At 43.0% G+C, this 27918-nt stretch overlaps 1 protein-coding gene across 4 annotated transcripts in view; it reads right to left on the bottom strand.

Moving 5' to 3' along the window:
* The window catches only part of ILRUN (inflammation and lipid regulator with UBA-like and NBR1-like domains), a 54621-nt gene that overhangs the window by 20207 nt on the left and 6496 nt on the right, over positions 1 to 27918 (bottom strand). For all 4 annotated transcript variants that reach the window (XR_014709205.1, XM_084611473.1, XM_084611475.1 and 1 more), the window contains exons 2-4: positions 15531 to 15685; positions 10181 to 10378; positions 116 to 444 (exon numbers count right to left, since the gene is read on the bottom strand). Coding sequence is in view for 3 of the 4 variants with exons in the window: in XM_084611473.1 (XP_084467599.1) it covers positions 116 to 444; positions 10181 to 10378; positions 15531 to 15685 (682 nt within the window). In the remaining variant the exon portion in view is untranslated. The remainder of the gene's footprint in view (positions 1 to 115; positions 445 to 10180; positions 10379 to 15530; positions 15686 to 27918) is intronic.

Consider the following 27918-nt stretch of genomic DNA (forward strand, 5'->3'; position numbering starts at 1 on the left):
TAGGTCAGGCGGAGGCAGAAGGGAGGGCTTCACAGTTTGTAACCAAGAAGGACTATCACAATACACACCATGGTCTTGTTACCTACCCATTCTCCTGTTCTCCCAGGGCACCTACCTTACTGTACGTCACTACCGACAAGTTGTTCGAGTGACTGCTGGGGGAGAGATTTACAGAGTTTTGTGACAGTCCATTCTGATCTTGTTCAATTTGGTCAGGAGCAGGCCCCCACGTGTTTTTGCTGATTGTGCCTAGCTCAGAACCCCCAGGGTCTTTTAGGTTGTTTTCATCTGGTTGCCTGTTCTTCTGCGGAGAGGCGAAGGGGTTAAAGTTTCCTTCTACCTTGCGATGTGGTTGTGTGTTGAATTCCGTTTCGAAGGATGACAGCTGCTGCGTTACTCCTAAAAGTCCTCCAACCTCCACGCTGAGGATCACCCAGATGACATCTGTGAAAATGGAAGGTCATTTAGGTCAGTATTAGATGTAGCTTACAGGGAAAGAGGGAGACCACTCCTGCCCCTGTAATACAATAATAGTATTTTTAACTTGCATAGCATTTTTCAACCACACATTTTTACAGCATTTTACAAACATCAGGTAAGCCTAACACCTCCGAGAAGCAGGCAAGTGTTCTGCCAAGTAAGCAACAGCATGACAAGCAATAAACCAAAAAAAAGTAATTATTGGCCTCACAACATAAAGGCCCACACGCAGTCTAATTTCCTACAGACTGAAAGCACCAAGGAAGTGAGACTTGCCCGAAGCCACAGAGCAAGAGTGAGTGGCAGACTGAAAGAACCCAGGAGACTACTCCCAGTCCTTCACTTTTCTGCTGCAGAATATGCTCATTTACACCAGCTTCGCTTACATCTGTATGTGAGCAATGTGGCTGAGTTATGTAAATGAATTTCCTGATTTTTACATTAATGGGTTACAGATTGTTGTAATAAGCCATAAATCTAGCGTGTCTGTTCAGTTCATGATTTTAGTGTCTAGCAGAATTACGAATTTAAGCTCCAAGGGTCGACATTTGAAAGTGTTGTGCAGGTTTTCTTTGAGGATGAGGACTGAGAGGTCAGATATAGAGTGATCACTTTGTAAAAAGCATTCACTCAGAGATGATACAGAGTTTTTCCATCTCTTATTTTCCTGTGTCAGTTCATTCGAGTGTGTAGTGATTGTCTGGTTTCACCCACATAGTTGCTATTGGGGCATTTAGTGCACTGCATGAGGTATACCGCACGTTGTGATCGGCACCCAATAAGGACCAAAATGGTGGAGCATCCTTGTTTGATGAAGGTGATTTTAAGTGTGTTCAGGGGTGTGTACAGGGATTAAACAAAGACACTGAATTTATGGCTTATTACAACAACCTGTAACCCACTAACGACCCCTTTTTGTCCTTTGACTGCAGAGGTGTTAACCGGCCACCCGACCTTGAATGGTCCCTTAGAGTGGTGCCCAAATTATTACACAGGACAGCCACAGAAACCTAAGCACAACCTTGTCTGGGCCAAACAAATTCTACATATTTTAATAAGATTAAAAGTCACCTGTCTTGATTTATATTTTAAGTTCAGCTTGTTTCATATGTATTTAGATAGGTGGTTTCTGCGTACAGTATTGTTTATTTACACACTGGTGATGTAAGCATGATGACAAAACACTAATGAATCAGCCTCCAGTATATTGCGTTGAAGCAAGCCACAGGTGTTTTGAAACGCTCTGGTGGGTAACGTATGGCCCGCGAGCTGTCTGTTGGGCACTCGGCCTTAGAATATGTGCTAACCACTTATATTGAACAATCTGTTCCACCTTGCATTTAGCTGTGATGCTCAGAGTACCTTTCCCAGATCTGAAGAAGAGCTGTGTGTGGTTTGAAAGCTTGTCTCTCTCACCAACAGAAGTTGGTCCAATAAAAGATATTACCTCACCCACCTTGTCTCTCTAGTCAGCTGCTGGTTTTCCTCCAGATAAAGTTAATCTGCAAGCAGCCCAGCTGCTTGCAACATGCTGCCAGTGGCTGACGGGGGAAAAAAGAGGACAGCAGATTCCTTTACAGTTTAGCGTGGCTATCAGTGCTTCTCAAAACAGGCCAACTCACAGCACCTCTCTTCTCATTTGGCCACCTTGCTTAGTTTGACAGGGTTTAGCTGCCTTTACTTTACCAAGCGAGACTAGGAGGATTCACTAGCCCCTTTTCAGCTCCCAATATTCCTTTTTCTTAGCTATCTTAGTTCATATATGAACGTATCAACAATCAACAGCCCCATATCCTACCCATGTTTAAATCCCTTATGAAACATCAATTAGGACACTGAAAAGGCACAAGAAATTAGACTAAAACCTATTACTTCTACAGAGGATTCTTCTCTCTTGGTTATACCAACACGGTCAGCAGCTTTCTGCAAAAAAGTCTGGCAAGTAGCGAAGTGGTGCCATCTGCTGTTAATCTCTGGCAACTCCTCAAGTTTTACCCCAGCATTAGAGGGGATGTCAATTCAGGAAAGGCCAGAATGATTAACATGTAATTTTTTAAAGGCTTTTTTCCCCTTCCCGATTCGAAAGGGAACTGCAAAGTTTGGACTTGAAACTTTCTGACATCATTAGTGGAATATCTGTACAGACTGAAAATTATACACAAAGTAGCCCAAAAATTATTTCCTTTACCCACCTGCCAAGCCCATAGTTTAGCCATTTGACTGGAAACAGTGAATGAAATAAATGCTCCCTAATATAAAACAGTTCCTCTACCGGAGAGGGTGGTGTCTGATCCTGGCGTGTTGTACCACATAGGTACAAGAGGCCATGTGTCCTAGAAGTTTTAGGCAATTCCTTGCTCTGGTGGTTGGAAACTGTCTGAGACTTCGAATGATGTCCCCCAGGGCCCAAAACCTCGCTTGCGGGAGGTGTGCCCTGGCGTGTGTTGAGTCCAGCACCTCCTCATGAACTCTATTCACTGAACAGGGAAGGATATGCATCTGAGGAAGTGAGCTGTGGCTCACGAAAGCTTATGCTCTAATAAATTGGTTAGTCTCTAAGGTGCCACAAGTCCTCCTTTTCTTTTTGCGAATACAGACTAACACGGCTGTTACTCTGAAACCTGAACAGGGAAGAGCACTGATTTCCCCATGTTCAGCATAAGGCCCAGTTCATCTAACATCTTACTTATAAAGTCGACTTGTGCCCCCACTTGAGCCCTGGAGTGGCCCTTGATAAGCCAGTCATCGAGGTACGGGAACATCTGTACCTGCCGCCTGTGCAGGAACACAGCCACGACTGCCACGCATTTGGTAACACACGAGACGCCGCTGACAGGCCAAATGGGAGGACTGTGAACTGGTAGTTTTTGTTGCTCACCACAAACTTGAGTTACCTTCTGTGGGATGGTGTAATTGCTATATGAAAGTACACGTCCTTCAAGTTGAGGGCGGAATACCAGTCCCCTGGATCCAAGGAAGGGATGATGGAGGCCAAAGAGACCATGTGGAACTTCAGTTTCCTCATTAACTTGTTGAGCTCTTGCAGATCTAGGATGGGCCTCAGCCCACCTTTGGCTTTCAGTATTAGGAAATACTGGGAATAGAAACCTTTGCCCTTCAGCTCCTGAGGAACCTCTTCCACTGCTCCTAGTAATAGGAGCGAGTGCACCTCTGTATGAGGAGTTGCTCATGAGAAGGGTCCCTGAAGAGGGACAGGGAAGGGGGGTGAAGGGCAGAGAATTGGAGGGAGTATCTTCTCTCTACTGTGCAGAGCATCCAGCAGCCCAATCTGATACGGGCCCACGCAAGGTAGAAAGGGGATAGTCGGGACGAGAAGGTAAGGCGGGATGGATCCAGTTCAAGTTCTGGTGCATCGTCCTCGTTCGCACCTTCAAAAGGCCTGCTTCTGAACGGATGAAAGTTTGGACGGGCCAGAGCCCTGGCCTGAGGACGGGTAAGGCCTCTTCCTGCTGCTCCTGTTTTTTCTCCGTGAGCCATCCTGCCAGTTCTGCGGTTGGTAGAACCGCAGAGGAGGTTGTGGCCTAAAATGCCTCCACTGCGTGGCGGGGCTGTGGAGGCCCAGCGATTTGAGGGTGGCTCTTGAGTCTTTTAGGCCAGTGGTTCTCCAACTTTTTTCGTGCACCACTTGAAAATTGCTGAGGGTCTCGGCGGACCACTTAATGATCTTTCCAAATGTTGTTTCTACAATTAGCTAACTACTGTAAAGCCCTTTAGATAAAAGTGCTATATATTTTAAAAAAAACAAAAAAAACCCACCTTAACTTTTTTTGTTCTACAAATAAAAGCACACAACTCATATTTTAATATCTGTAGCCTTATCTTTCTAATATGATGATGTGCCCTCTCTCCTCCACTGCGGCATCACCCTAGCTGGGGCTGGGAAGATGGGGGTCTCCCCCCCACCACAGCAGCCTCTGAGCTTAGGCTGGGAAGGAGGACCATTTCTCCCTGGGAGCTGCAGCCCTGGAGCTGGGGAAAGTTGCCTCTTTCTCTGGCCACCGCAGCCCTGCACATCCCAAATTCCCTCCACCCCCTCTCCTCACCCCAGTGGCCCCTCCCACCTACCCCGTATTCCCCCCAAGGCCACCAACTCACCATACGTGGTACGTCTTCTCCAGGGTCCAGGCACCTAATTAGTGGAGCCACATCTATGCGGCTCCACTCATTAGGTGGGTGGCCCTTCGTTCTCTCATGTGCGGCTGCCCAGGCGTACACATCAGAGGGACCTATCCGCGGACCCCCTGAACAGAGCTCACGGATCACTGGTGATCTGCGGACCACCATTTGAGAACCTATGTTTTAGGCTATGTAGCCTTTTATCCGTCTTTTCAAAAAAATAGAGTCACACAGTCAAAGGGGAGATCCTGAGCGGTCTTCTGGACCTCGTATGGCACACCTGATACCTGGAGCCAGGAGCCCCTTCTCATGGCAATCCCTGTAGACATCACCTGTGTGGCTGCATCAGCCCTGTCCAGAGTGGCCTGCAACCAAGCTCAAGAATTGAGCTTGCCCTCCTCCACCAGGGCCGAGAATTCGGCATGGGAGTCCTGTGGCAGCAGCTCTGCGAACTTTGCCATTGCCCCGCATGTATTGTAGCAGTACTCGCTGACAATGGCTGGCTAATTAGAAATGTGGAGCTGCAAGCGCCAGTGGAGTAGACCTTTTCACCAAAAGGGTTGAGTCGTTTCGCCTCCCGATTCTTTGGGAAAGGGCCTGGGTAGCCCTGGTGCTCGCATTGGTTAGCAGCGTCCACAACCTAGGAATCTGGTGGAGGATGGGTATACAAGTGCTCGTAGCCCCTGGACAGCACAAAATAGGGTCCTTCATTGCATTTGCCATAGCGGGCAATGAAGCCAGGGTCTGGAACAAGATTTTTGTGGTGCTGGCAGTGATCTTTATGACACGTAGGGCAATACGTGCTGGTCCGGAGGGTGGGGAGGATATCCACCACAGGATCTGAATCCTCCATTACCTCCTACGCCAGGCCCCGGGCAACCCTCAACAACTTCTGTAGGACCCTGTTGCCCGGGCAACCCTCAACAACTTCTGTAGGACCCTGTTGCCCTCCAGGGCTGGGGCTACCGAAGTGCCTGCCTGCACTTCATCTGGGAAGGAAGAGACGCCCGCAAGGAGTGGCTGCTCTCTCCCCTCTGCACCCAAGGGGTCCCGCGGCGCTTGGGGATCCTGGGCTGGAGCCGACAAGAACTGTGCATGGCCCTCTGTGCCAGAGCTGTATACATCGGTGCCAAGGCCACCAGTGCCCAAGTTGTCGAAGCTGGAACCGATGGTGTTGGGGCTGGCAGTGCCGAGGACATCAGTGCTGATACCGCTGGGGCTGGAGTAGCCGACGCCAGTGCTGCAACAGTTAGGATGGCATCAGGAAGTGATGGAGCTACCCCGATCCTGCTGATGTAGACGGTGCTGGAGGCTGTATGAAAGTGGCCAAGAGCACCGATGACGCCCTAGAATGAGACACTTGGCTCTGCCCTTGGCGAAAGGCCCAGGGAGTCCAAAAGGGCCACTGTGCCGGGGGCTGCCACTGCACGGGCCACAGTGCTGGGTAAGGGTGCTGGTCTCATGATGACCTGGACTGTCTACTTCTGTTCCTTTGAGATCTATAGGAGTCAGACTCCGAGGTCCCCAAAACGGAGGACCACGGAGGAGCAGTACTTTGAGGCTCTGAGGGTCCATGCCGAGGGCTTGGGGACCGACTAGGCTTCTGACCCTGTTCTGGCACCGGGAAGCAGCACTGGGGATGGAGACCATCAGGCCATCATTGCAGGCTTTCCCCTTGACAGTGCCGGGGGGAACAACCGGTGCCAGCAACCTCTCCCGTCCAGGCAGGGAGAATGGTGCCATGAGCTGGAGCCATGTGCTGCCTCAAACACCTTTGGAGTCGACGGAAGGTATACTTGTCAGCTCAGCCTCGGCAAGCAAGAAGGGTCAGGACTTGCCCGCCCTTCCACGGGGGCAGGAGTCGTGGCAACCGTCTCTGGCAGTGAGGCTGAAGTACCATGGCCTGACTCAGGTCTTACAACGGCCGGCTCCTTGGCTCTAGCTGGCGAGGGATGGAACGGCCCCTCTCCGGCCTCCTCTTCTTCTGCAGCACTGGCAAATTGAGACCGGTGCCTGCCTGCGGCACGTGACCCATGAGTGGAGCCATGACGGTGCCGAGAGTCCTTGTTTTTACTCAGCACTGATCCCAGTGTCGAGGGTGCCGGGGCACTGCATACTAAGGAGGAGGTACTCGGTGCTGGGTCTGCTGACCCGGGGTCAGACTGGGGCCGGAATGCCACTTCCATTAGTAGGATCAGGTGCTGATCTCTATCTTTCAGTGTCCTGGGGCGAAACCCCCTGCAGATCCTACAGCGATCCTTTTGATGGCTCTCCACCAAACACTTCCAACACGAAGTGTGAGGATTGCTTCTGGGCATACACTTGCCACAGACCTCACAGACTTTGAAGCCAGGAGACCGCAGCATGCCCTAGCACTGGGATAGAGCTGGAGGGGAAACCCCCCGCAAAGGAAACTTAAGTAGTAGTTAGTGTTAACTAAGTAAAGTACCTACTAACTATATACAGATTGCCAAATGCGCTTGTCACGACAAGAGCCAGGGGAAGTTCCAGCTAACCATCACTGGCGGTATGAAGGAACTGAGGGGTGGGCGGGTCAGGAGGGTCCCGTATTGAACACCATGATGGCACCACTCCAGGGGGCACCCGGACTGACCCAACGGATACTGCTAGGGGAAAAATCTTCCAGCTGCCATGCGCGTGCACACATCTGACTGGGATTGACATGAACAAGCACTCGAAGCAGAAGTAATCATTATTTCCATTACTCCAGCTTTCACGGCTTTTCCCAACCCAACTGGTACGATTTATTTGCAATTGTTATGGCTTTGAATAAACATTAATACAGTTTCATTCATGGATTAAAAGTCTCAGGCATGTGACTTGCAAGTTAGATAGCCAAAAAAATTGAGAATCTCAATGCCAGCCCAGTAATTTAGCATCTGAATTCAATTTTGGAGCCCCCTAGATCCTGTGGGGCTGGGAGAGCTGTGGAAGTAGCACATTTAGTTCCAGGAGAAGCACTGTGTTATTTTCAAAAAACACCTCTGATTAATGCTCTTAAGTAGCACTGCACTCCAGAGGAAGCCAATTCCAATCCTCTTTAGGGAGGAATGATTGTTTTAACATCTTAGGGGTGGGTTTAGGTGGGGAGGGAAACTGAGGGATGGCAAAATTCTCCTCCCAGTACACACACATTGGGCTAGTCAAAATTAGCTATGCTGCACATATCTGGAAGGATACCTACTGGTAATAGCCAGCTCCATTACCAACATTTTAAAAAAGGGAATTAAAGCATCATATCATTTAAAAAATCTAACAGGGAAGAAACTAATACATGAGTAAGGACCTAAAAACATATGCAGAGATCACCACGGGAAAGCAAATTTCCTCTCTAGATACCCCACGCTTGGAGAAACAAAGACAAAAGAATGCTTCTACAAACAAAATTACTCCCACATTCCAAGCATAAGTAATTTTATGACCAACATCATCTGTAGTTATCCCAGCAAAAATAGGGGTAATCAAACCATGCTTCACAGCACTATCCAATCATGCAGAGGGATCAGGAAAGAATTCCACACACTGTGTACAACACTGAACCAGCTATAAATTATGGGGCGGGATCTTCCTTGGAAGCAAGTTATCACTCTTGATGGGTCTCATTTGATATGACACCACTTATGTTTCTAACTGAGGAATGTAAATATCAGAAAGAGCTATAGATGAAAAAAAGCAAATAAGGAAGATTTATAAACTTTACCCCACACTTTACTTCTAATGACCTTCAAAAATAAATATCACATGCTCTTACATAGCTCTGCAACAACAAAGACAACTGCAGTTATGTAGATATCCTGAACTGAAATAAAAGCAGGAGAGAAAGCTATCCTCTCATTTCAGGTATAAATTACATCCCCTTCAAAGACAGCTCGGCTCCGCTGATAGTTCTCAATAAGCGTGTACTTTTTGAAGAGGGTAATTATTTTGTCCCATGTTGCTAATATTTCTCATTTGACCCCATGCAGTTAGGGCACTCTAATTGACAAAAAAAATCATGAAAATCTTGTTAGCAATGTTCTCGCTAGCCATTAGTACCAGTGAAGGTTCAGTGCAAATCTTAAAGGAGTGAAGTGTCCTGCAGAAGAGGTCAGTGGGTTATTTATTATTCAGGTGGGGCCCAAAATATCTTGGGGACTTTCCAAATACAGGCCACATTTTCCAAAACTGGATGCAAGAAGTTAAGGCTGGTTTACATTTAGATTTTCCTGGCTTAACTATTTTGATTAAGGGTGTGATTTTTTTTTCCAATTTATCTATTTTTAACAATTTATGTTTTACCAGTATAACAAATTGTAAATCAGCCTTAAATCATAGAGTCATAGGACTGGAAGGGACCTCGAGAGGTCATCTAGTCCAGTCCCCTGCACTCATGGCAAGACTAAGTATTATCTAGACCGTTCCTGACAGGTATCTGTCTAACCTGCTCTTAAAAAACTCCAATAATGGAGATTCTACAACCTCCCTAGGCAACTTATTCCAGCGCTTAACCACCTTGGCACTTAGGAAGTTTTTCCTAATGTCCAGCCTAAACCTCCCATGCTGCAATTTAAGCCCATTGCTTCTTGTCCTATCCTCAGAGGTTAAGAAAAACAATGTTTCTCCCTCCTCCTTCTAACAACCTTTTACATACTTGAAACTTTTATTATATCCCCCCTCAATCTTTTCTTTTCCAGACTAAACAAACTCAATTTTTTCAATCTTCCCTCATAGGTCATGTTGTTTTCTAGACCTTTAATCATTTTTATTGCTCTTCTCTGGACTCTCCAATTTGTCCACATCCTTCCTGAAATGTGGCACCCAGAACTGGAAACAATGCTCCAGGTGAGGCCTAATCAGCACAGAGTAGAGCGGAAGAATTAATTCTAATGTCTTGTTTACAACACTCCTGCTAATACATCCCAGAATGTTGTTCATTTTTTTGCAACAGGGTTACACTGTTGACTCACTATGACCCCCAGCTTCATGCTCAAATAAACTGGTTAGTCTCTAAGGTGCCACAAGTACTCCTTTCCTTTCTGCAATACTCCTTTCTAGGAGGTCATTTCCCATTTTGTGTGTGTGCGCAACTGAATGTTCTTTCCTAAGTGGACTACTTTGCATTTGTCCTTATTGAATTTCATCCTATTTACTTCAGACCATTTCTCCAGTTTGTCCAGATCATTTTGAATCAGTGTAGCTATAGCTATATGGGAATAGCCATGCAGTGTAAAACATTTCTATGCTATTATAACTGCACCCAAACTGGGGAAGGAGGGCAGGATTATAGTACCATCAGCACAACTTCCTAGTTTAGATAAAACGTTAAAATTCGAAGTCCATACTTAGGTGCCTAACTAAGCTGCATGATTTTCTAAAGTGCATTCCATTAAAACACACGGGAATAAAATTTACAATACCTCTAGATTATCATTTGGATATTAGGAGGCTGACTGGGATACCAGCATCTATTTGGCCAACAGCAATACAAGAACGAAGGCTCCTACCTTCTATGGTTTGGGAGCATTACAAATAAGAGAGAACTACAAAGAGAGGAATAACTTACCTCCATAATAGAGTCCTGTAGCAGTGCACATGCGCCACTGTCCCTGATACATTCCCGCTGTGCTGGGGCTGCACATCTGAACGCTGACATCTGCAATCTCCTGGGGCTCTAGCGATCTGACCATCACCATGTTTACATGGCCAAACTGGTCTCCCCCGACGTACTTAAGACAAACCCCTGGGGGCCATGCCTCTGTCCCTGATAGAGCAGAAAAAGGTATTAAAGTGTCAGTGACAATGCAACTGTAGCGACTTCGCATCTGCTTCTTTTCTGGCAAGTGCCTGCATGAGTAGATAAACATTTTATTAAAAGGGTTACACTGCTCTGTTGAACAGTCAAGGAGATTCCAAGTTGGCTAACAGATACCAGCCTAGTCAAATTTTCTAGTTCTCATACAACAGCAAAGGGAGAGAAAGATTTTCATACAAAACATAACTGTTCCAGCATGTGACCAACTGGAAGGAAAGACCTGTAAAATATGCACAAGTCCTTTAAATTTTGAGAAACCCAGAGCCGTGATTTAACAAAGGCCATCAGTAATCAATAAATCTGAGTGAGAGACCTGTGAGGACACGTTCCGCTGCACTTTAGCCACGTTGGGGACACAAGTAGCACTCAATGAAGATGACCAACTAGTTTTTCCATCTTAATTTTACTGTTTTTGTTTCCCCCCCCCCCCAATCTCATAACTGAAAATATTTTAATAGGAAACATGAGACATTTTCTGCCAGGGTGTCAAGTTCCTTTTTCAGTTTGTTGGCAGTCTTGGGAAGAGCAAATGCTTTTGTTCTCCCTGTTTGTAAACTTATGAACTAGAAATAACATCTTCTGTATTGTTTTATTTCTCCTTCCTGCGGTGAGCCCCTCCCAGCTCCTTGATGGTGTGGCTGAACTCTGACAGTGAAAACTGAGATCCAAGTTTAGACTGAAGTTCTAGGGGCTGATGTTGTATAGCATGAAGGAATGGAGCAAGGTGGTATTTGCTGTACACGCAACAGCTCATTTGAGGGCAGATGCAGCAGTTTCATGCAACAGCAAAAGAGGAGGGGATGGTGAGATGGAAAAACTGTGGAGAATGGCTTTGAAAGAGTTGTAGAGCATGGCTCCAGTGGATGTGTGAATATCAGTGCCAACATGGCATTTGGATGCTCTCTCTGAGATCGTGATATGAGCTGGACTGATAAATCTGGTTTCTGGGCTGTAGCGATTGCATTCTGCTTGCTATAAGTTAATGGGAGCAGTTTAGGGACGTCTGTGAGCTGCAGAGAAATTTGGACAGATATATATGATTATTGCAAGCCGATGCTGAGATGGCAACTCTGGATAGGTATTAGTGACCAAGGGACATCTTGTAGGAGCATTCCTTGAGATACCTGACTTTACGGAAAAATCTGTTTTCTGGAAGTACTGCAGTGAGGGCATGGCAGCGAATCATTATTTGTGGGGTTTGGACCTAGAAAGAAACCCATCAACTGAGGAAGTATCAGTGTGGAATAGTTGGAATGGGATCAGGGCAGCTATTTTGGACCCAGCTAGAGTTAGAAACAGCATGAAGGTTGGGGGCCCTTGGAAAAGGAAGATCTGAGTGATTACCAGGCCTTATGTTGTGATGTGTGGGAGCTATGGAGTGTGGCGACTTTTGTGTGAAAGGGTGTGCAGCCTGGCAACATGGTTTTCGTTTAAATAATATATGTGATTTTTATCAGTTTTAATGGCTTTAAGTTTGCCATGTGCTTAGAGTGCTATAGCTGATAAGCGCCATTAAAATGAAATGATGATTATGTCATTCTATTTCAGTACATGCATTTCTCAGGAGATGACAGATTGCAGTAACCGTCCAAAGGAGCTCGCAGCAGCTAGAGGTAGACTGGGATATGGAAGTAAGTCCATTGAATCGGGGTGATTCTTTAGTCCTATTATACAAGATTGGCGAGCCTGCAAAAAGACTATCACACTGTAGGAGGACTGGACCTTAGTTTTTGACAACAAGCAAAAAGCCCCTGCCTGAAAACAGTTTATTCATAAACAGAACTACATGCTTACAGAACTCTAATTGACCTGTTCAACCAACTGAGTACACAACAGCTCTGCTCTCTGCATCAGACAGAAAGCAGCCCTGCCACACCAAATCCCTCAAAGCGATGCCTCACTCTGTTTTTTTCATGTTTTAGAACTGAAGTCATTTAATCAAGGGTTCCTGCAGGATCATTAAGAATCTTGGCTTCACTTCAGCATCTACCTAGCAAGTGCTAATCTTGAACATTCCAGGCCTTAGATATTAAATATTAATTGAAATAATTTTTAAATGTAAGACACTGGCCTAATCTGCACAGTAAAACCACCTCCACAAAAACGATAGTTAACCTGGATTGAAGCTAAACCAAGTTGTAACAGTGTGGTCTGGCCTTTGTGGATAAGCCGAAGTATTGTTATAACCAAAATTTACAAAAGAAAGTAATGCTTTAACCCTGGTGGAAGCCAAAACAAAGTTTGGTTTTGACAGGAAGCCACAAAAACCAAGGAATTCTAAGTTGAAACTGTTTCCTTCAACTCCCTACCCACATCCTACAAGACCCAAGGACTTTAGGAAGGGAAACAAATTTTAAAGACAACATAAAATTCACTGAATCTAACAATTATCTAGAAATTTTTTTAAGAAACTGAAAACCCAAGTTTTCATGAAGACACATCTGTTACTTGTGGGAGGGATTTTATGATTTACTCATAAAAACCAAAGGAAAAAAACCAAGAGAATGAGGACGGGGGAAGCAAAGGGTTTTTAGTTACTAAAAACAGGTCTGTCAATCAACAGTAGATTTCACATATGGGGATTTCATTTGGAGCTAGTATTTTCCAGTCTCATCCTGAAGGGTTCTGAAGCTTAGACAGGACCTGGACTTTTAGGAAACTCCACCTCAACTTCTGAGAAGATTATAGTGCCTTTGCCATGGGGGTTGCTAAGGTGAAAAACTTGTTCCCCCTGGATCTATCCCTCATCACTTGTCAAGTATGTCTCGTATTTCACACTAATTGTCCATATATTATATACATAGTAAATGTACAAATTTGCCAAATAGTTTTGCACATTAGAAATAAAGTGCTCAACAGTCACCTTTCCATTTTACCCAAACAGCCACCAAATACACACAGGAAAGTCCAATAGTACACCGAAACCCTTTCCCTGCAATTGGTGTTTTTTCATATGAGCGCCAGCCTACAAAGTGTTGAGTCTATCTTTACCTCACTTCTTGCCCTTATGCCCTGTACCCAAGTCTAAGTGTTTAAGATGGTGGGGTTTAATAACCGTTTGTTTTATAATGTTTAGCATATTACTATACAGTGCTCCAAGCTCTGTGGCAAGAAGAGTCATTTATGATTTTTAACACAGCTGTAATTTGCTCACACACGATTAAGAACATTAGTCCTCGTTATGCTATCATTCCTGTGCACAGAAGCAGCAAAAGCATGATAATTAAATTCAGATACACAGGTGAACTACTCATGCGACAGCCGGTCACTGCAGCACTCGAGGACAAAGTATTATCTCCCTTTGAATCCACAGATCTCATTTTCCTCCTATAATTACATCTCAGTAGATAAGCACTGAGAGTTTATTTTGCCTGGCCTCAATTCAGACTCACAGGGAGATGACTGTTTTGGCTCACCTCACGCTGGAATGTTGTCTCCACAAACTTGCATCACATCCTCTCCTCTAGGAACTGCCACAAGATTACTCTGTTCCTAATTTCACACAATTCACACCGTTTTAATAGAATTGCAAATGTCACAGCCTTGCAATGAGAGTAATTTAGTTTGAGCTTACACCATCTCCTCTCAGAGTTGCATCACCTCCACTGATTTCTTGACACTCATGGGTTCTATAAAGTGCCCCACAGTTAATTGAAGGGACAGTGTATAGATCACACAAAAAAAAGAATGAAATGCAGTTCTAACATACTGGCTGCTCATGAGTTTCAAGGAGTTTAAATAAAACAATTCTGATTTTAAATGGGCTGAGTTCATTTGCTGAAAAATATCCCTTTTTAAAGGTAAGCTGTTTCCATCCTCTTGCTGGAAGAGATTCTGATTAGAAGAGCCTTTAAGTGACAGAAAAGACTGAAAATTAGGAATCCTGTACTGAATGAATACCTAAGAAAATAACTTCCTACAGAATTTGCCAAGTAAAGATAAAATGCAAAGGAAGAGACGGGAACTCAAAATACCACTGAACAGCGTAATTGGTCACGTGCATCTGTCTGAATCAGAATTTTGGATAACACTGTCCCCATACAAGGGCTGATCATGCTCCAGTTGCAGTCTGTGGCAAGGCTACTGATTTCAGTGATGTACGATCTGGCCCCAGAGCACCACTCACTCCATTCACTACAGTAAGGTTAAATCTGTTCCTAGAGAGTTGTTCCAATACAACTATCATCCCAATTAAATACCTCCTCCTAAGTGAAGCACACAGCATAGGGACAGAAGAAGAACTAGAAGAATAAAGAATTCCATCAACAGAAACAGCTGAACTATTTTAGGATCACTTCTGCGTCACATGATTTTACTTTCAGACAGAATTTGCCACACAAATTCCTTGTCCTCCGAGTTTGAAAAGTTCAGGATATCCAACAGCCAAAACAGAAGGTCTGAACAGGAAAACAAACATCCCCATAAATACAATGGTGCTACCAGGCTACTGTTCTTACAAAGAGCTCAAAGTAAGTACACCCAATAAACTAATGTACTAATGAAGGGAACAACAGAAAATATCAACCCAGTTTAGAGGGATGGAAACTGCTGACGTGACTGAGCTTGGGACTGAAAAGAAGAGAGGTTGTAAGGTCCTTCTAAACCCATACAGACACCATCTGGCTCTATCCTGTCATGTTACCTCCAACACAAAAGAACCCTCCTGGGAAAGGCAGTTAGGAAGGTAGAAGAGGAAGGGGCTTGGAAGCAGATATCACATCACATTTGCTTTCTTTTCTTTCTAACCTATACACAGGCCTTGGCATTACAACATCTTCAGACTGCTAAGCTTCCTTGGGGAGTTAAGGTAGATAAGACAGAAATTACAGCTCCCCACCTGTCAACATAACATGCTTCCATTTTGCCTAAACGTCAGTGTCCAAAAAGGTGAACATTTTCAAAGGCACCAAAAAGGCATTTCAATGGTTTTTGGGCACTTAGCTTCCCCTTGTGTCTTTGAAAGCCTCCCCCTTCATTAACACCTTGATATGAAATAACTTTACTCCTGCAGAATAAAAAATCATTTTGAACAAGTGGATCTTTGTTTCTATGAAGTTTCCATCTCAGTTCAATGAAAAAGGAAAGATTTACCCCCATTTACCTGTATTTTGTATTCTCCATGTTTTTGTAAACTGGGTATCAGGAGGGATGGACTCCCCTTCTCCTATGGTAACATCTTCAACGAAGGACATGGAGGGCACATTGATGTTCGGACTCTCAAAGTCATAGTAGGCTCCAATGGCTGCTTGCAGGTTCCTGGAAACCAAAACAGAATGCAGCTTTAAGTACAGACCCATTGAATCAGGTCACTCTCAAGGGTTTATATATTCCATCTCTTAAAGCTAAACAAAAAAATTAAAGAGCATTAGCTCCGTTAGATTAATTTTGGAGTACAAGGTCTTCTGATCCTCTGGCTGTATGGGATGGATGAAGCACAAAAAAACATGTGTGATTACTCAATTCTCAAGACCAAAATGGTATAATTGCTGGATTGCTAGGATACAGGCCCTGATGCTTTCAAGATACATGGTTAGACACAGAATGGCAGGAATTCCAATCAAGGAGCCTATTTATTTACTGCTGACAGCATACTCAATCCTGAACACAGTCCCAGCACCACGGAGCTTATTATCTATTTCAGACAGAGTGTACTTAAGATGCAGTAGATCAGGTGAGGCTATGACTACAACAGAGAGCTTAAGTGGCACAGCTGCACCTGCACCCAGCTGACAGAGAGCTCTCCCATGGACTTAATCCACTCCCAACGAGTGCCAACATAGCAATGTCAACATCGGTGCTTAGGTTGGTGTAACTTATGTCACTTGGGGGGGTAGCTTATTCACATCCCTGAGCTACGTAAGTTATACCAAAATAAGTGGTAGTATAGACAGAGCCTTAGGAAAGAGATGATTAAGAGATTGACAGAGGTCTGTAAAATCACGAATGGTATACAGAAAGTGAATGGTGAATTGTTATTTACCCCTTTGCACAACACAAGAACTAGGGGTCACCCAATGAATAGACAGCAGATTTAAAACAAACATATGGAAGTACTTCACACAATGCACAACCAACCTGTGGAACTCATTGCCATGGGGCATTTGAAGGCCTAAAGTATAGCTGGGTTCAAAGAAGAATTACCTAAATTCATAGAGGATAACTCCGTCAATGCCTATTAGCCAAAATAGTCAGGGACACAACCCCAGTGCTCTGGGTGTCCCTAAACCTCCAATTGCCAGAAGCACCTGATACTGGCCACTGTTGGAAGATAGGATACTAGCCTAGATGGACGATTGGTCTGACCCAGTATGGCTGTTCTGATGTTCTTTTTAAATAAACAGGGTTGCAAAGAGTTACCTATCATCAATCTCCCCTCATAATAGAAACAGCCCACTAGACACACGCCCCGCAATACTAGCTAACTGCTTAAGGCAAAAGGAGTAACTATCTTATATGAAAATTAGGTATGTCTGTAAAAGCTATCTGGACTGGGGGGGAAGAAGGGATAGAGAGCTTAGGTTTAAATACATGTTAGCCACAATCACGGCTGCATTAACTTGCATCCTGTTTAAGTCATGGATAATGTAACCAATGCATCAGGTGACACTGGAGGAATGTCCTGCAGGACATAATAGGTAGTTTTAGGCAGTCAAACAGGTTAAGGATTTTTTTTTTTTAATTGTTAGGTTTTACCTAGCACGGAGCAGACTTTGATCATAATAGCCACCATGCAAGGTTTTCACTGACACACAATCAATGCATTTTATACTATAAGCCATTATTCAACTCTAGGCATTTTCTACATAGGAAAGATAGGACTATATTTAAAACAGCCAGCTCAGTCAAATGTTACAGGAAGGGTGCATGTCACATTAGCCAATAAATGAAAACAAATGCTTGGTTTTATGTCATCAGATGCCAGTTGCTTATACACTGAACAAGATCTACATAACTCACAATGGAGCTGTGCCAAGAGGTTACTGTTCACTCAACTGGTTAACACCATGATCTAGACTTCAGTCTTCTCTGAAATTTCTTCCCCACATTACCCTGACCCAAGGTTAAAGATATTACAGTAGTCAGATATGGTACTACCACACACAGCTCTTCCTCCTCTCCATCCATAAACACACAGAGATAAACCTCCAGACATCCTAAAATGTCTGATCCTAAGTATGCAGCACACAAGCAATACAACTATTACACTAAGATTAAAAAAAAAACAAGGAAACAGAAGACAGATCTTGAGGGAAAATTCCTCAACAAATCTGAAAGCAGCCTGTAGTATTTTGTTCTCTGTTTGCTTGGCTGTAAGCATACTTCAGAGGGTAGTGGGGCTATTTGTGCATCAAGGCCCCCTGCCAAGTCTCTTCCCATCCCTGTGTCATATTTCATCAGCTTGCTTTGCCACTGTGAAACAATTCAGAGTCTGCTGCAGCATTTAATAAAAAAACCCACTGAATAAGACGCAAGAAAAGTAGACTTCCTGTCCCAGTGTGTCCAGGTATCATGACCCCTCCCTCCCTGCCTGCCCACCCCCACTCCACACACAGAGTTGGGTTTTGCTTTGTTGTTCTAAATACTTGGGCAGTCGCAACAGACGATTCAAGGAAATTTATAGAGACTAAGTAGAAAATGAAAGTAACAATATAGAAAAGTAGCAAGAGAATGAGAACGCAAATCTCCAAAGTTCAAGCAGGAGAATGCTTCGACACCGAACTGCTTCAAGAGAGTCTACTGTGAGGCAGTATGGCATAAATCATGCACTGCCTGGTTACACAACCAGCAGACAGATTAGACAGCAACATTTCCTTGTTGTCTTTGTCTTTTGGGAGACATCAAATGGAGTATGGGCTTAAATATGACACCTCTTCTTTTGGGAAATCACACCTTGCACCAGCCAATGGACACACTAGGAAACCATCTGAACCTTGAACTACAAAACCACAGGAAACCCTGATTCAGTTCCCCACCAATAATCCCATACCTCCAATTCAGTACCAGAGACATTTACAAGCACAAATTTTGAAAATCAGAAAAATACTTAAAAGCAGAGATCTGCAGATATCCGTGGACCATGTTTGCAGATCAGATGCGGATACAGATTTTGTATCCACATAGGACTCTACTTAAAAGCTGATTTTCATCTCTCCTCCCAAAAATCACTTCACTGGTTTCAAGTCCAAACAAGCACATTTGAAGCCCTGCATGGTGCCATCTCTTGTCTAAGTTTCTGTCCTCCCTCCCTATTACTATTTCTGTGTATCACACCAGTGTGTAAAGCACTTTAGAGTCAGGTACAAAAACAAGGCCCCCTCTCTGAAGCATTTATGATCTTACAAACTCCTGATTTATGCATTCAATCCTGCTATCCCCTCCCACTTCCACAAACCCCTTGACTTCATTCCTTCGTCTACGCTGCCCTACATCTGGTGCACCAGCCCTCTTCCAGTGTGACAGCCCACCTCACTCTTCACTAAATCTCTCCCCAAAACTCACTATTCACCAGGCCTTGTCCTGCCTACATGACAAAGTTATATATAAACTAATAATAAATGTGGAACTGTTAAGACAAGTGCTAACTTAACCAACATAATCCACATGAGTAAACTGTCACAGTTCCAGGGTTAGCTGCTTTGTCAGCTTTCTGGTCTCGCTGAGTGCATCTCCTTCAGTCCCTGGGCATTGTGCCTTTATGTATCTCAGGTGGAATCACATGATCCACCCACTCGTAGATGGGGCCCAAGGCTACAGTACCCCATGTGCTGACTGTGCTTACTTTGCCAGTCCAACTGGGTTCAGCACCTGCAATTCTTTCCTTCGGGAGCCTGTAACCCGTGGTGAAAAGAGTGACCAGACAGCCTTAACTACCAAGTTATTGCTGAACAATAGAAACAAAGAATTTCAAGAAAAAGGATTTTAAAATAGAACACTCTACACAAATCTATCTTGCACAAACGTTTACAATCCCCTGATGGTAACTTAGGCTGGCCTAATTTCTTCAGACACCCCCAGGCAGCGTTTGTTTCATAGTCCCCCAAACAACTATACGCTCTCAAGAGAATGTTTTTTTTAAACCTGCCAGGAGTTCTTTTCATCTGTCCTGGTTCAAACCAGTTTTGTAGGCTAGCTAGAGAGGAGGTAAAAGCTAATAGCCCTGCCATTGTCCCTTAACTTCCAAATGTTTCAGAAGAAGTGGTTTATCGCCAAATTAGTCAGGTCAGCTAGATGCCTTCCTTCTCATGCCCATCTCTTTTGTCCAGACTTTGGTAAGATTGTAAGCAGCTCTTACCTTCTGTCACTTTAGGCAAATGTGTGGCGTTATATTAAGTATGCACGTATATGGTACTTTTCAAAGCACATTTACAGATGTTAATTGAGCCTCATTCTCCTTTACAAGGTAGGCTACTATGATCCCTCTTTTCCACATGTAGAAAAAAAATAGGCAAAGGAGGTAACTTGCTTAAGGCCACACTGAATGGGTAGCAAAGCAGGGAACATAATAGAAGTGTCATCATAACCAGTCACCGGCTGTAAACACTGCTATTTTCTCACTTGAGTCTCTATCTTCACTACCAGGCTCATTTCTAACATAGCGAGTGTCCTCCAGAGAAGAAAAGAAAGGAAAGTTACCTACATTCTCTCTTACACTACAGTTGTAATCTGGATATCAGTGTCAACCTTCTCAGCTTCAAACTAGGTCAAGGGCAAGCTGAATGGGAATGAACTGTGTAGTATCTATTAATTATGGGCTTCCAATAATACTCTGCTCCAGTCACCAAGCGAGGTCAACATGCGGAAAGGTACTTTGTTGCCATAAACTCAGCTTCTGAACGAGGGGTATGAACTGAAGGACAGTATACACCCTATGGGTTAATTTTACTCAAATGCATTCTGTCATGTTTTAAGATTTCATAAGGAAAAGTTTCACAATGGGGAATAAAATATACTATTGCTAAAGTGACTTGTGAGATTAATTCTTGTCTGTGAAGTGCTCTGAAATTTTTTGATGAAAGATACTATGTAAATACAGATCAGAGCACAAAGATATTGTTCAAAGTTAGTGATTCATCTTCATAATAGATCAGTAACTCCAGAAATTTACATACTGATCTTTTATTGGCTTCTCCCCATCCCTATAGCCACACCACCATCTAATTACCTCTAGCTAACAAGAGTATGAAAAACAAGTAAATCACAACCCTTACTCTTCCTACAGAAAAGCAGAGCAGAAGAGTGATGCAAGAATAAATCAAGAACTACAGCATGGAGTATTAGATCCAAAACGTTATACAGAGGCACTTTTGCAGCCTTTTTGAATTCTTCAATAATATAGCTGCTGTGAATTTTCTTTTCAGATCCTTGCACAAAACACCACTGGGAACTGCAATGCTCACCTAGGTGCTTCATGTGAAAACAGGTAAGAGAAAATATGCAAAAGAAAGAAATAGCATAGAATCATAGGTTCTGTTCAATATCTAAATATTTAAAATCTAAATTAGGTTTATTTTTAAAAAGAAAAATATATGTATTTAAGATGATGACAAGCCTATATTAAGACCTACATGTACTATACTAAAATCATTTAAATCAGTTTAAAAAATCAATATTAAGCAAACACGTTTGCTGCCAAAGTTGTAAATAAAGTCTAACCACTGATCTGGTGGAAGTCACTGGCTAAGCAGCTGAAACCAGAGTTTGTTAAAGTGCCAAACCAGCTTCTGACAGCAGTAGACTCTTTTGCAGAGGTAGAGAAAGTATTTTCTTCATTTCAGTTCATTCAACTAGTTCAGTTCAATGAATAGTTCAAAGTTGAGAAATTGATTAGAAATTGGAGGAAAGACTAGAAGAGTAAAACAATCTACGAATAAGAACTGGGTAAGAAAGGTTGTAACCTACTAGTTCTAAAATCATGAAGGATATGGTTACCAGAAATAGGCTACGATTTTGTCAGCGAGGCCACGGAACCCGTGACTTCCAAAAACCTCCGTGACTTCAGCCCTGACAACCGGGAGCCGAAGGGTCCTGCTACCTTCCGCAGCAGCAGGAAGTTATGAAGTACACCCATCACTTGATGCAGCGGGCCCCCAAGCTCAAAGCCACCATGGGCCGTGGGCGTACCCCGGCAGCTCCCCGGCTGCCACAGTGGGGCAGGGAAGGGACCCTGGAGCTCTGAGTCCCTCCCTTCCCCCCTCCGGGGGTGGGAGGCACACAGCTCTCAGCTACCCTGCAGATGCTCAGCCCCTTCCCATTTTCTAATGGATATTTTTAGTAAAAGTGAGGGACAGGTCAAAGGCTTCAGTGAATTTTTCTTCATTGCCCGTGACCTGTCCCTGACTTTTACTAAAAATATCCATGACAAAATCTTAGCCTTATCCAGAAACAATCCATTCACTGCATTAACTACAAATACTAATGCCTTTGTTTAATAAATGTTTTTATATGCAAAACGTGTCTTAATATAATCACTTTTTTCCTAAATATCAGCATGTTTGTCGTAGTTTTATTAAGTGAAAAACAATTTTAAAATCATATTTTTGTCCATTTTTAACTGAATTTTTAACTGAATTCCAATTTCCAGCCAAATTCCAATTTCCATCCAAACTAAGCCAGTGAATACGAACTGAATCATCCACCACCTTCTAACAATATAAAAAATGTAAAAGTCAAGAATGTGAATAAATGCATATTAAACGATATAATTGCTTAAGTGAAGAATATATAATATATCCTGATTAGCAAATAGTAATAGCAAGTTTAGTGTAAAGGCTATATTAAGTTGCAAATTAACATGTTTTAATGGTTACCAACCAATGAGAATCAACCTTTTAAAGAAAATAACTGAAGTACAAATGAAAAACAAAAATAAAATTGATTATTTGAATCAAGGTTTCCTGCTTGCTTATTTAAATCATGATTAACATCAGTGATTTAAATCAATATATACTGCTTTCCTTTAGGAAGCCTGTCTAAAAGTACTAATGAACACATGTATAGTTTAACCATTATCTATCACCCCACCTGCACCAGGTCGAGCATTTTATCTGGCCAAACAACGGAAAGCAAGCTCAGTGACAGAATCAATACCATGACATTATGAAAAAAAGACACAAAAACCCACACAGCCATCCCCAGCAGCTGAACCGTCCTAAGCAGGTGGTCAGAAGCTTTAAGTGTGGGGGAAAGTATTTTGAGAATGTCACAGTGGGAATCATTAGCTACTTGCGGCCATGAGAAATAGGCAATAGCATCAGAAGAGCAATACACTTCACAGTGTGACAAAGATATATCAATGCCCACAAGTGTGCAAAAGACTCTAGTAACACGAGCAGCTCCTCAGTTATGCCTCCCATCTATAACTGTCTGCATTAAAATAAAGGAGTATAAGCTACAGAAACAGAACAAGTTCAGGCATGTATTGCAACTCAGCTGGGCTAAAATGATAGTATCCTCAATTCCTTCCACTATAGTTGTCTGCCTCCACTTACATTTCACACCCACCCAATTTTTCAGAGGGCTACAGCTCAACAAGTAAAATTATATGGTATGTCAATCACAAGCTGGAACTTTATTTTTTAAAAATGGCAAATCATTAGGTCAACTCCCTGAGGTATGAGGGAGGAAAGAAAATTCAGTGGTTTGGGATCTTTTGTACTCTAAGTAAAAATTGCTTAAGATGGCCTTTTGAGTAATCTAACCTATGGTCTCATGTTTCTTACTAATTTCAGGGTGTGTGGGTGTAGGGATATGTGGAACCATTGATACAGAGATATAATAAACTAGAAAAGTTAACGGCTAAGCAGTGTATTTCAAAAACAGTTTAACTCAAAATAAAGGATTGAGTAGTTGAAATATCTTCTATTACACATACTGACAATAGAACTGACATTATACTTACACCCTGACATCCTGTTATCTATGGCTGAAAACTGCTGTGGCGTTTTGGTGATAGCACTTCAAGGGGTATACGGCCTATTACAGGCAACAAAGTGACTGTGTAGAAATAACCGTAGCTTATTAAAAGCTTCCAAGTAACTGTATTCAGGTTCAGTCACAACAAGAGTTTTCTAACAGCATCTGCAAGCTCAGCCAGCAATCTGGAAAAACTAAATACTAGTCTTGTGGCTTCATGAACCAATAGACAATAAATGTTCTTAAATAAGAGTGTGTTCAGCAGCTTATTGACCTGGCCAGAGTTGAGAGAAAATACAGTTCACTCAAACAGGCACCATATATTGATTCTGCATGTCAGACAGTAGTAAGAATATGGCTTTGGTCACTATATTACCCAGAGGAATCTGAAGACACAAGAAGCAGAAGTGGTGTACATTAAGAAAGTGCTTGTTTTTAATCCTATCACTTCTTTAATAAAACTCTAAAGAGGGCTGATTTGTTGGAAATCTTTCAGAAGGTGGAGAGAAAGGGAAGCATTTTGAAAATTATTCTGCCTCATATTTCTTGCCCCTTGTTCTTTATTGCAAACAATACTAGCATGGAAATGAGGTCTGAGCATCCTGAAAGCCAAGAAGGGAGAAGAGTCAGTAAAGGTGCTACACAAGGACAATACCTAGGAGTGATAGGATGAAATTATTAGAAATTTACATTGAATATTGGGGAAAAGTTCCTGACAGAAGTATTAGGTTGTGGAATATTTCAGCAGGTGGTGGGAGTCCCACTGTAAGAGAGACTGGACAAAGCATTGACAGCAGGGGGCTTCACACTTTTTCACAGCTTGAAAACTACCACAACTGGCCACATGAATGGGTGACATAAGGTAATTGAGTGATGTGAGTGAGGTAATATTTATTGGACCAACCTCTGTCAATCACGAGCTGGAAGTTTTTTTTTTTTTTAAATGGTAAATTATCAGGGCACTAACATGGCTACAACAACACTTCACACAACAATTAGGAAAGTGTATATTTGTAATTGTCTTTATTTCAATTTGCATTTATCTTTTTGGAAAAGGGAGAAATCACAGTCAACTTCATTTCATCCCCTCCTTCCACCTGATCTCTCTCAGGTGGGATATGAGAGCCAACAGATTGTAATCAGCCAGCTCTCCACAGACCTGCTAGCATGTATTCCAAACCAGTTTTGGAACCTCTGCATTATTTACTCTATTTACTATTTACTCTAGTGCAGGGATCGACAACCTTTTAGAAGTGGTGTACCGAGTCTTCATTTATTCACTTTCATTTAAGGTTTCACATGCCAATAATACATTTTAACGGTTTTTAGAAGCTCTCTCTCTATAAGTATATATTATATAACTAAACTATTGTCATATGTAAACAAGCTTTTCAAAATGTTTAAGAAGCTTCACTTAAAATTAAATTAAAATGCTGATCTTACGCCACTGGCAGGGGGCTGGAGGGGATATGCCCTGATTCCACCCCCTTCCCCAAGGTCCCCAGAGCAGAGAGCGCGCTGTGGCTCCACTTTTACCTCTCCCGCTCTGTAGCAAGGGCCGCCAGCTGATCGGCCGCAGAGAGGGAGAAGCTTGCCTGCCCTGCAAGGAGAGAGCGGCGGGCAGGGGGCGGAAACGAGTGTGTCAGGCCAGGCAGGATTTTTAGTGGCATGCTGATGTCTGCCGGGGTCAGACAGCAGCGTGCCATTAAAAATTAGCTTGCGTGCAGTCTTTGGCGTGCGTGCCATAGGTTGCCAACCCCTGCTCTTGTGAACAATCTTGATTGGTTCAACAGCCAGTGGGGAGAATAGTGGGAATGGGCTAGATCGGGGTAGGCAACCTGCGGCACGCGAGCTGGTTTTCAGGGGCACTCACACTGCCTGGGTCCCACCACTGGTCCAGGGGGCTCTGCATTTTAATTTAATTTTAAATGAAGCTTCTTAAACATTTTAAAAATCTTATTTACTTTACATACAACAATAGTTTAGTTATATATTATAGACTTATAGAGAGACCTTCTAAAAATGTTCAAATGTATTACTGGCACGCTAAACCTTAAATTAGAGTGAATAAATGAAGACTCGGCACACCACTTCTGAAAGGCTGCTGACAAGACCTATTGGGTCCTCTAGTCCAGGGGTCAATCTCTAATTTCTAGAGACCTATGATAACAACTCATCTGCTCCCAATGCTTATTTCTTATGTTATGTCATTCTCTGACAGAAGATTGACTCTTTTAGAAACTATCAGGATGATCATACACCAAGGTCTCTCACCTCAGATGGTGCAGGAAGCATCTGAAAACAAGTTCTCGGATTATGTTTCATGCAAATATCCTGATTAAAAAACTAGACAAGAGATATAACATGATACCTTAAGAAGTGTCTGCAAGTCCTTTTTCCCATAAGCGTTTACTAATCAAATATCTAAGACAATAGATACATGCTCTCAGCAAAGTGGATTGTATCACATCTTGCACACTTACATCTGAAGATTATTTTATCATTTTTAAAGACTACCACAGTAAAGGATGAAGGAAATTCAACAAACTCCTTTGACAAAATAATAGTGAGAATGGACAAGTGATTTCAGTTACTATCAAAAACAAGAACACAAGACTTAAAATGAAAACTCAGGTATTTACATAGCACCAGTTGTAAGAGGCTGTGATCTTCCACTAAACCAAAGCTGTGTCCAGCCGACTGCAGTCAATAAAACTGTCCCCTTGACAAAGTATCTGAGCACAAAGACTGCTATAATGCAGAGGCACAAATAGAGGTAAGGCTACATATTCAATCTCACCTTTCACATTTTCTGACAGAGTTTTGTATATGGAATTTCCTTGTTTTTTCTCTTAGGGGGAAACATTCTCCCTCCAAGTGTATTCTTTCCACTTACACACACATCCAAGTAACAGGATATAAAGCTCCATCATTGAAGCAAAAAGCCAGCTATACACCACTGACACATCCTAACCAATTTCCTAGAGTGGGCACTTCCTCTTAGAGTGCCACTTTTGTCAAGCATGCATCTGTCCTAGGAATGCAGCCTAAGGACCCATGTTAAGAGGCAGCATTTGGACTCCCTCTTAATGTATCCTGACAAGCAGTTTTAGTGTCTAAGAGAACAGCCGCAGTGGGATAAAACTAGATTTTCATTCTGAATGTACGTAAACTATGGGGTGTGATGCTATATGTGAAGAGAGAGCACTCGGCTGTGCCTGACCAATACCATCTAACTAGTTTGCAAGGGGGAGTACCTTTCATACTGTGAACACAAGGGCATAGCAACATATCTACAGCCCACAGTATGGGGTGATTGAGTTGGTTTGGAGGTTCATCTGCTTTTCTTTCCAGAAGGTTCCAGATGGTTGCACTAGGCAATTGCTTATCCGAGTTGAGGTCTCTCTTGTATAGGGTATTGTGGGCTTCTACCATGCTACCCCTCCTTTTCAATACACACACGAGGCCGCTACAAGAGTTAGTGAGTTGGAAAGTACAGCAACTTCTTTAGTTGATTCATCACACTTATCTCTCTCTTTTTCGCTCTCTCACTTGACTAGGCTGGAGCAAATGACCCAATGCCCGGATAAGTCCTAGCCGACTATGGTGCAATGTCCATTAGGGAAACCACCACAAGTAGTGATGGACACATCCCTTTCACAGACAGAACATCTGTCTTTTATTGCTAAGTTTCACAGCATGGGAGCCTTGTTAGATCCCAAGCTGACCTGGAATGCCCAGGTATTAATAAGAACTTACAGTAGGAGCAGTAATCAGGACTGTGGAGTCATTTGCATCTGGCATAAAACCCAAAAACATGACTTTCTTTCAACTAAAGACTTTGCTACAATCAACTATAGCTTTGTCACAGTGAGCAGATATTACCACAACATGCTGCATATGAGGCTACACCTTACAGTCATTTGAAGGCTTAAGCTGGCACATAAAGCCACTGATCTTCACACAGGGAGCCCATCTCACTGGTGCTTGGAGGTCCGCACTGGCTTTCAATCAGCTTAAATCAGGTGGAATTTAAGGTGTTGATTTTTAACCCATAAAGCTTTGAACAGTACAGGCCCAGATGATTAATCATTGCCACTCTCTCTGAACATACCATGGTAGATGTAATTTTTGGAGGTGCTTGGGACAACAGACACCCCCACCAGTTTAACAGAAGAATGCTAGCAAAGCATTCTCTGCGAAAGAGTCTTCTCCTCAGCCCAGATTAGTAAACTTTCAGGACACAATGCAAGGCACATTGTCTGTATCTTCTGAGAAGGGCTGAGTGATTTGGAAGTGCTTGGTGAGATTCTTATTTCCTAAAATGGGCTTTATTTCACATTGACACACTATTTGCGACTTCTGTGCTGAGTGGGGGCAAATTACGTTACATTCTTTTATTGTGTTGTTAGAGACGCCAAGTGGGTGAGGTAATATCTTTTACTGGATCAATTTCTAACTTTATTTTGTGGTGGTATTTCTTCTATTGTGACCTGGCTAAGTGACCCTGTTTTTGCATTTTAACTTTACAAAGCATGTTTATCTTTGTGTTTTAATTCTGCAGAGTGCTTAGGGAA

Source organism: Lepidochelys olivacea (genome assembly GCF_965140295.1).
Source record: "Lepidochelys olivacea isolate rLepOli2 genome assembly, chromosome: 21".
Lineage (NCBI taxonomy): Eukaryota > Metazoa > Chordata > Testudines > Cheloniidae > Lepidochelys > Lepidochelys olivacea.